Genomic DNA, 10,744 nt, shown 5'->3' with positions numbered 1-10,744 from the left:
TAAGGCTACCTATCAAACTATGGATATACACACAAATCTCCCTAGGATGAGCTGAAGTGGCCCTCTCCTCGATCTCAGGACACCTCAGTTCGTAGTCCTTGGGAATGTGATACTCTTTGGATTCCACATCATCCTTGGCCGTCTCGTCGGCACCAATCTCTCGAACCTCGCCACCACCCTCATCACCGACCTCGGCCACATTGGCGTCGGTCTCCAACATCCTAACCTTGATCACCTCGCATCGAGGACTACCCTCACTCTCATTCCCCAAAGTATACCTAGTAAAAAGGGAAGACAAGGAAGATGAAGCGAAAGACATCTTACCGAAGAAAAAAAAAAGTTTGAAACACCAGGGATATCAAGTAAGGGACGTTAGTTGAACTCCAAGGCACAATCTCTTCTCAAATGACAAAGGAAAATGACTCTCCTACCCCCTTTTTATAGAGGTAGTCAACGGTTTAGATCAAACCAAATCAAAGATGCCACACTTCGCATGTGCGTAACCTTGGGAAGACAAAACGACACACCTATCGACCCATCTCGAAAACGGCACAAGCATTGGACTGTTCGATCCGCCTAGCAAACCGATCTCACTCTGAGCTAGTCAAATCGAAGAAATAAATTCCTCAACCGAGGACTGCCAAACTCTTCCACGACTAATCATGGTCGAACACTACACTCCTTGACTTGGGAACTAGGGGAGTGGTGTTTGAGTCATGGTTGAGTTGGCCAAGGATGCCATGTGGCAACCTCTACAGCCGCTCTCTCTCTTTGAAGCCATGTTGATACTACGTATGCCAAAAGAGCATGACTAAGAAGGAGTGTCCTATACAAGCAAGGAAGCAGACTCCACCAAGGAAGAGAAAACCTCCCAAAGACCTCGGTGGATGACTTCGTCCTAATAACCTTGGAAGCCTTATCCATTTAGAACATGGACACCCAACTATAACTAGGTATTCCCCACTCGAGGTAAGGAGACTTTTGGAAGAATACTATTTGAATACTTATGCATTATCTCTTCGACCCAGGACCAACGTTACTTTAACTTGTCCGGCTTGCCAACCTCTTTATCTGCTTAACTGACTTGAGCATTCGAGTATCTACCTAGGGATTAATTCCCTAGGCCTCTAACCTTTATCCTGTTTGCAAATCTCTATGCATGACTTCGTCCTTCCACCTTAGCCTCATCGACTCGAAACACTTCATTCATATTGGATATTATCACTTGGTTTGATAATTGAGTTGAGGTATCAGCTTACGTGGCTAAATTGCACCTGGTACTTTCTTTCTGTGGTAGCTCTTCTACTTTCATTAGACCCCAGAAAGAGATATGACATGCAATTTATATAGAATAATGACTAATTAGATAGTGTGCTATAAACAATAAGAAATTAATTTCCCTTCTTGACTTACTTAATACTTCACATTGCAAGTCAGAGTCAAAGTCAAAAAATCCCTGCCGAGTCATCCAAAAACAAAACTTGTCTCATTGTTGCATTAACTATTAATTCTGAAGCATCGTGCCTGCTTGGTCATGATCCGCGGGTACCCACTACCCAACTGACTCAGTTGTGGTTTTTTCTTACAACTTACGAATAAACAACTTTGGAAAGCTATGTATGCATCCTCAAAAGTCCAAACAGATGACAGATGGATGTATATATATTCACAAATATTTTAAACATAATCACCCGCTTGGGAGCAGTCTGAGTTTTGTTGGCGGGTTAAGCTCCGATTGAGAATGGATTGATGAGCTCAGGCTTGACCTCAGGTTGGCTATGCCGAAGCCCAATGTTTTAGTCTTAAATGTTGGCTTAGGTAAACCCTTAACTTGATCCAATATATCCAAGTAAAGTTTTAAAAACCGACCCAAAAATGAAATCGTTTTAGTTATTGGTTTTTGAGTTAGTGGTTCAACTGTTCCAGTTAAATGATTCTGAAGGTTTGCATATTAGGGCAAATGTTTATATGAGATTTTCTCTAATGTGTAAATCTCATATAAGAAAGAAGAAATATTGGCTGAAAAAGCCAAAAGAAGAAAGATAACTGTTGTCCTTGACAAAGAAAAAGAATGAAGCAGAGGATGGAAGAAGAAAGAAGAGGAGGAGGAGGATTGAATGTTCACGGGCGACAATAGCGGCAACTGCGAGGCGGCGGCAACAGATGCAGATCTGAACAATATTTTTGAATCGTCATTGACCCAGATGGTCGGACCGTTCAGACCGGAAACGGTCACTCGAACAAAGTAAAAAAACCGTCAACCCTTGCTGGTAGAGATCTATTATTATTAACAGTGATATCCAAGTGAGCTTTGTGGGAATATTTCAGATTATAATGGGGTGGAGGTTGTAGCATTAGTCTACTTTAAAATCCAAAGATGGTTGAACTACAAGAGGAGAAGACGATGGTTTAAAAACACAATAGAGCGGAGTCCCTGCTTGATGCATAGAAGGAGAAGGGCAGAGCCCCTGTTTTGACGACCAACTCAAGAAACAATGTTTTACTTTACCTGTAGTACATGTTGTCTCTGAGATGATAGAACGCTTGCTGGACATCGGTTGCGCCATCGCCCTGTTTTGATGTTTGGTTTTTTTTAATTTTTTGGGGGCGGGGGGGTGTTTCCTAAGTAATCTAAGAGGGGCATGTTCAGTTGGTAATTTGAAAGTGGGAGAGGGAGCTGTTTAGGTGAATTCTGGAATGCAGAAAATGGTATAACGATGAGAGCTGAAAGTGCTTGTTAAAATAACAGTCCTTTTGGTTGCCAAGAAAGGATGAGATGAGAAGGGATGGAAAGGGAAAATTTATTTTCTCATTCCTGCCATCTTGTGTTTGATTGATGAGAAAATTTTGCATACACAAGAAGAAGAGATTTCACAAGCAATCTTCCCTAACAGTGCTATACAATCTTCATTTGCTTCGGTTCCCTAATCTTTGAAAACTTTTTCTCAAATTTTGTTCAGTGGGTGTGGAGCTGCAAAATGATCAAATCAAATTAAGATTGGGTGAAAAAACCAATATCCAATTTGATTCATACAAGTTGTCCTGTAAACAAAAACAATGGCAGCCAAGAAAATTAAAACCCCAAGATGCAAAATCGCACAATAGTGGTTACAGATAAAGAGAAAAGCAAAAACCCCATAAATCAGAAGGGTACAATTTCTCAATCTAATGTTGGATTCTTTAGTGTTAATATTGTAGAGAACACCTTCATAATGGATTTCGCTCTTCAATGTCAAGCTAATCAGGTTGCCCATGTAGAAATCGGTCGACCCACCATATCTTGATGCCTCTACTGCCATGATTTTAGCAATCAAATACAAGGCAGCATACAGAGAGCTATTCTTTGCAGCGAATAGAGAGAACCCTGACGTTTTCCTTCTTGACAGCCGGCGGCATGAGTGGATGGATGAACATCACTAGAGAGCTATTCTTCGTCGAGAGCGTTGTCGGAGACTCAATCGTTGTAAACGGGAGGGGGTGACCCAGCATCCTTGATTTTGGAAATTGGCATCACACGGTTTCCCTTCCCATCTCGGCAACCAAACACCCCAAAATAATAATCTAATAGGAATATTCCTTTTCGCATGTCAGTCGCAAAACCAAATGTACCAAGGGAAAAGGAGAGACATGTAAAATGGCAAATTCACGTCCATAAATAGTAATTAGAAGGGAAAATGAAAACACACCATTTTGACGCCTAATGCACATAATCTTAAGTGTAATCGTGTAAAAGCTAAAACAGGCCATAAGAATATTCAAACTTGATTACACATTTACAATGCAGATGAGTCTACCACTATGCCTAAATCCATTTTGGTGCTTAAATATTATCCATTTTCATCCTTAAATGATTTTAATTTTCTTTTTAGTAAGTGTTTATCAGAGTGATTATGGGTCAGCTCACGCCTAAATAATGTATGCTATGCATATAATTTTTTGATTATATATATATTATGACACTGTGGAATTTCCAAGTTGGGTCAGGACAAAATGATTACCCCTATATCTTTGTTATTAAATGCTAAAATTGATTATTAAAATTTATATGTTAACAAATAATAAAACAAATTAAAGGAGTTTGATTTTCTAAAAACTAAAGTATATATGCACACATTTTAGTTTTTCCATCATTTCTCAACAGTTATCTATTATGTCCCAATTTCTCATACTTCATGTGAACCATTAATTTAAGGTTTTTATGTTTTGAATAACTTATTTATGATCATATATACCTTGTACTTTATTGTTTTTACTATATTTTTTTATGATTTATTTGAGCTTCATAGCATATCCATGCATATCTTAGTTTTTCGTCTGTATCTATGCATATCCAAAGTGAATCCCAAAACGTTTCTTAAAATTGTCTTTCCGATACACTTTGTATTTTCCATACTTTAAACCTTGGTCTCTCCAAAACAATGTGCAAGGCACCTGTTCGAAGAGACAAACACAGAGTGAGAAAGAACAAACCAAAAATGAAGGTTAAAAAATAGGAAATGCCCTTAATCAGTTGTTAAGTGGACAGAGTGGACTTTCAAGATATGCCAATCCAGTACCTGCCATTAATCAGTTGTTAAGTGGCATTTGAAAATACACAAATGCCCTTCAAGTGTCATCTATTTTTCTTTATCAACCATCCAAACATTGATAAAAAATGAATAATCTCAAATCCTCGACTCTTCTACTCAAGAAAGTTGGGGTGACCAAAATGTCTACTGAGACGTGATCCCAACTTTCTTAAATAGAAGAGGCAAGGATTTGGAACTATTCATTAACATTTGGATGGTTGATAAAGTAAATTATATGACACTCGATGAACATTTGTGTCTTTCCAAATGCCACTTAATAGCTTGTTAACGATAGTTATTGGATTGGCACATTTTGAAAGAATGAAAGTTAAAGTATTGAATTGACACCTTTTAAAGTTGATGCACCAAAGTGGCACAAGGCCCAAAGTACATGGTACTAATTGTGAATTTTCCCTAAAAAATGACAAACAAATTTAAATAGTTAAAGCGGTTTGAAACCAAATGGTAAAAGAAGAAAATGATAAAATGTGGTGCACGCACACACACACTCTCGTCCATGCACCAATCCGTCCCAACTCGACACACACATGTGAGAAAAAGCACCCCCAACCCCCCACAAGCATGTGAATGGTGTATAGTGCATTTCCTATAAACTCTAGTGATATACTCTAGTTCAAATCTTTTTCCAAATCTATCTATATACTTAAAGCATTGGGAGGGTGTAGTTAGTAGGGCTGTTCACGGGTCGGTTGGGTCAATTTACTGATATTTTTCCAACTGACCCGACTTGGTCGGGTTACCTAAAATTGAAACTAAAACCGACCTTGCGTTAAGCAAAACCTACCTGGTCAATTTGAGTCGGGTTAGGTCAGTTTGGGTCAGTTTTGACTCTAAGTTCAACCACGCTTGAGAGTCAAATTGTATTAGAGGTTATGCTTGAGTTTAGGGGCTAAGGGGGGCGGACCAAGTTAGAATAGAAGTTATCAAGAAAATAGAAAGTCAAACTGTATTAGAGAAAGAAGACTGAAATTTATATATTTCAAGAAACCTTCTAATCTAAGTAAAAAATAACACCTAATTATAATTGTAATTGGTTGCCTATTTGGTGTAAAAGACCATAGAAAATAGAATCCTTTGATTCTTTTTCTTTAAACTTTTCCAAAAAAAATTCCTTGTCTAATTGTCTTACAATACTTGCCATTAATGTCACTCATAACTAGAATATTAGAAATTAAATTAGGTTGTAACTAGGATAGAGACTAGACCTGTTCATAGGTGGGGCCGGGCTTTTACTCTTTATTAACAGAAAAATGTTAGGCCTGAGCCCGAGCCCGGCCCGACCTAATAAAAAAAATTCAAAATTTTCCCTATTCAAATGGACATTATATATTTTAATTCAGATGTTTTTTCCCTATTTAAATGAATAATGGGCCTACAAGTGAATCAACAACCTTCTTAAATTAAAAAAAAAAATTATTCAAATGGACATCACATAGGGTTTTTACTTAGGTTTAACTATAGGTCGGGCCGGGCTATTTTGGCAAAGTCCGAGCCCGGCTCGAATTTTATGCGAGTCAGGCTTTTTGGCTTGAGGTTAAGCCCACGGGCCAAAAAGCCTGTTCAAGCCTGTCTGGGGGCCGGGCCGGCTCGTCGGGCCGCCCAACCCATGAACAAGTCTAATAGAGGCAACTTAGTTAAGTAGGAACTAAGTAGGTGGTAACTACTAACTACTAAGTCGGTTCGGTTCGGGTCGGCTTATAATTTTGTACAACCCAAAACCGACCGGTATTGAAGAAAACCTGACCAACTCAGGTTTGGTCGGTTTGGTCAGGTTGGGTCTTTTTATGAACAGCCCTAGTAGTCAGCATTGTGGGATTGACATTTATATGTTTTTGTTCTCTAAATTATTGACACATGTCTCTCTTTCCCCTTTATATTCTTTATTCTCTGTATGTTTGAAAAATTACAAGAATGCCACATATAAGACAAGCCTCCCTATATAATTGTTTCTATATTATTAAAAAATTACAGCAATGCCACATTTTAAAAAAAATCTCCTTATATAATAGACTCAATAGTATTCGAAAATTACAATAGTGCCACATACAATTATTTATGATTATGGAATCCTATAAATAAAATGCTATTCCTCTTCTTTCTCAACTCTCTCTCTCTCTCTCTCCTATTATCTATCTCAACTTTTATTTGTTCATTTATTTATTTTATTATCATAATTATTATCAAATATTTATTTATTTATTTAATAAAATTAAATAAATTATTTATTTTAGTAAAATAAAAGAGACATGCCATTAAATAGATTTCAATAAACATTTATTTATTTATTTTACTAAATTATTTATTTATTTAGAAATATTCTCCATCTCAACTTTTATTTATTTTATTATTATTATATAAATATTTTATTTATTTAATAAAATAAAATAAATTATTTATTTCAATAAACATGTATTTATTTATTTATAAATAATTTACTAACAAATTATTCTCTCCCCTTGAACCCAATATTTAGTGTTATCAACGGGTTGGGTTTGGTTTGAGATAGGCTATAGTAGTTCCACCCCAATAGACTTTTATTTAATATTTATTTAAGAAAAACTAGGGTTGAACTAATGGGTTGGGTCTATCCTGATGGAGCTAAATTGACTAAACATAATTATAACGGTTTTGGTTCCATGATTTTGCCTTGATTAATTAGTGGATTGATTCTCATTTTTACTTGTCCATAATTGATTCAGGTTCGAAACCAAACATTTTATGAAATATATAAAATTGTTATCTTTCTTGTATTTTTTATCATGTTTCATGTTTAAAATAGAAAGTTTGATAAATAATAAATAAGATAATATTAATTAAAAATGTTAACTTATTAATATGAAAATAAATTAATATTATTTTGCCTATTGTTTTCAATATAATGAGGTCTATGACTATGATTTGATCCCAATTAAGTAATCGATTCAAGACTGATTCTATGTGGCTATTTATATTTGATGTAACCATTTCTGGTCACATACCAATTTTTTGTGATGTATAATTTTTTTGCTAAGTACCTCGTTATTTGACCCGGTGGTGACGTGCCTTGGTGATGAGCTACTTGGTGGCGAACTCCCTAGTGGAGAGCTACTTGGTGATGAACTGCTTGGTGGTGAACTCCTTGGTGGAGAACTGTCCGGTGGCAAGCTCCCTAGTGGAGAGCTACTTGGTGGTGAACTGCTTGGTGGTGAACTCCTTGGTGGAGAACTGTCCGGTGGCAAGCTCCCTAGTGGAGAGCTACTTGGTGGTGAACTGCTTGGTGGCGAACTCCCTGGTAGCGAACTCCCTAATGGAGAGCTACTTGGTGATGAACTGCTTGGTGGTGAACTCCTTGGTGGAGAACTGTCCGGTGGCAAGCTCCCTAGTGGAGAGCTACTTGATGGTGAACTGCTTGGTGGCGAACTCCCTGGTAGCGAACTCCCTAGTGGTGAACTGCCTGGTGGCGAACTGCCTGGTGGCGAGCTCCCTAGTGGACTCGTCATTTGACCTACTCCTAGGCGGCCTGCAACTCAGAGGATGGTGGAGCTCCTTGGTGCAGCGCAACCCGACTACACTCTGTGTGAGGTGATTTCCTCTCCTTTGTAGGCGGCGGGGACTCTCCGATGCCTAAATTAGCATTCTGATTACAAAGAGCTTGGGGAGAAATGAGAGAGCTTGAGAGCAGGGGTTACCATCCTTTTTTTTCCTCTCCCCTGGCTTTGGGGGTCGGAGTCCTTATATAGTGGTGTCCTCGGGGGTTAGGTGGGTGAAAAGCCTTCAAACGGTAAGACTTGTCATATCCCGTCAGAACCGGGGTACGGTGGTGAACTCCTTGAGGTTGTCAGGTTGGCACTTGTGTCAGGCGGCTAGGTCAGCGCCTGGGCCAGGTTGTCAGGTCGGCGCTTGTGTCAGTCGGCGCGTCGGTGTCTAGGCTAGGTTGTCAAGTCGGCGCCTGTGTCAGTCGGTGGGTTGGTGTCTGGGCCAGGTTGTCAGGTCGGCGCCTGCGTTAGTAGGCGGGTCGGTGTCTGGGCCAGGTTGTCAGGTAGGAGATCTTCCTACGATACGCCAAACTACTATTCTGTACTGAGCTACCCTACAAGTGGTGAGCTGCCCGGGGGAGCTATGCCGAGCTGCTTGTGGCGAGCTTTGTCGAGCTGCCTGGCTCCTTGGTGGCGAGCTCCTTGGAGAGCTGCCTAGCTCCTTGGCGAGCTCTTTGGTGAGCTACCAAGCTCCTTGGCGAGCTCCTTGGTGAGTTACCGAGCTCGCGAGGTATGCCATTATGGTTCATCGGTGGGTGTCTTGTGGGTTGCCAGGTCGGCCAGGTCGGATCATGTGCCAAGCTGATCCGGCCAGGTCGCGCGCAGGCAGCGCTAGGCCGCACGCAGGCCGCGCCAGGTCGCCTGTAGGCCGCATGCAGGTCGCGTCAGGCCACGCTAGGCCAGCTAGACCGGTGCCCGGGTGGGATACCAATTTGATAAGTTGTTGCATGGGTGTTTGCCTAGTTGTCACGAGATGCCACATGTCGCAATTTCATTGAAGGGCCAAATCTGCCCTCATCAATATTCATAATACTAATATAATTATTTTATTTTAAAAATATAAACTTATTTATTATTATATCTCCAAATGAACATAAAAAAATTGTATCTCCAAATGACATTTTTAAAGTTTTGGCTATCGAATGAATATGTATGACTACATAAAGATCCCATATATTTTTGCGTATCTTACTATAATATACATATTATATACGTATTACTGTCTTACTGTGAGAGTGTGATTACATTCTTATGAATTTCCATTAAAAAAAAGGGTATATGAATTACTTGGGGGTGATCTCTCCACGTGTACGGTCGGAGATTTGAACTACAGTCACTAAAAAATTCATGTCCCACACCTTTGTGGCAGGCTCTTGTTTCGAAATCCCCAGTGGCCCAGTATACAATAATCCAACAGATGAAAGAGATGCCAAGTCAGCGATCCGCGTGAAAACCCAAAAACCAATAAGGTTCCATCTCCTCAAGTCTATTTAAGCTTCCCAGTCTCGTCGGTTCTTTTCATTAGCATTTTCCTCGTTTCTATCCCCTTTTAGTTTCCCGCCCAATCTCCTTTTTGTTTCATTCCCTCTTTGTAACTATCTTTGAAATGGCGCCCAAGGCCGAGAAGAAGCCCGCCGAGAAGAAGCCAGCAGAGAAGCCTGCGGAGGAGAAGGTGGCGGAGAAAGTTCCAGCTGAGAAGAGGCCAAAGGCAGAGAAGAAGCCCAAGGCGGAGAAGAAGCTGCCCAAGGAAGGAGGCTCTGCCGGTGACAAGAAGAAGAAGAAGGTGAAGAGGAGCAGTGAGACGTACAAGATCTACATATTCAAGGTTCTGAAACAAGTCCACCCTGACATTGGGGTCTCGAGCAAGGCCATGGGCATCATGAACAGCTTTATCAACGACATTTTCGAGAAGCTCGCCCAGGAGGCATCCAGGCTCGCTCGCTACAACAAGAAGCCTACCATCACCTCTCGGGAGATCCAGACCGCTGTTCGTCTTGTTCTTCCTGGCGAATTGGCCAAGCACGCTGTATCTGAGGGTACCAAGGCTGTCACCAAGTTCACCAGTTCTTAGAATGTAGATCCGTCTGCAGTCCAGTTTTTGTTTCTGAGGTCCTTGACTCCTTGTGGGTAGAAGAACATAGTACAAAATGTAAATTTGGAAGATCATCATTTTTAGGGTTTTTTGGGGGTTCTTTCACATGTTTCTGTTCTGAAAATCTGAGCCAAAGGTTCTTGGGATTGTCTTGATCCATCCTTACTGTAAATTTTGATATTGAAATGCGACTGTGCTCGGAGCCATTTTGTATTCTGGACTTTTTCCCTTGTCAGCTAATACGTTCAACTTTGTCAAAAGTTTTGACAACAAAGTACTACGTAGTCCGTACTCTAAGAAAACATGCAGGCAATGCCTTAGCGGAGAAAATGGGATTCCTCTGTTCCCTCTCTGAAGTCTGAACATTTAGAGTTCCTTTTTATGTCTCTCTAATTCTTCTTCACTATATGACTAAATTTTTAGCTCATTTCTTAATTCTGACGCGGTTGGTGGAGAATCCTCAGCAAAAATATAGGACAAAGACAGTGGAGAACGTAAGGTACAGGAAACGAGTTAAAGGCAATATAGTTGTGGTTGTCCAGGAATCA

General features: G+C 40.0%; 1 protein-coding gene across 1 annotated transcript; it reads left to right on the top strand.

Moving 5' to 3' along the window:
• The first annotated feature begins 9,627 nt into the window (after positions 1–9,627).
• Positions 9,628–10,412, top strand: LOC148870162 (histone H2B.11-like). Its single transcript, XM_088967945.1, has one exon. The coding sequence runs from the start codon at positions 9,711–9,713 to the stop codon at positions 10,173–10,175; it is 465 nt and encodes a 154-aa protein (XP_088824071.1). The 5' UTR covers positions 9,628–9,710; the 3' UTR covers positions 10,176–10,412.
• The last annotated feature ends 332 nt before the right edge of the window (positions 10,413–10,744 follow it).

This window comes from Nelumbo lutea, chromosome 2, assembly GCF_056320005.1.
Source record: "Nelumbo lutea isolate HS-2025 chromosome 2, American lotus-T2T, whole genome shotgun sequence".
Taxonomy (NCBI): Eukaryota; Viridiplantae; Streptophyta; class Magnoliopsida; order Proteales; family Nelumbonaceae; genus Nelumbo; species Nelumbo lutea.
This window is presented reverse-complemented; position numbering and strand designations above follow the sequence as displayed.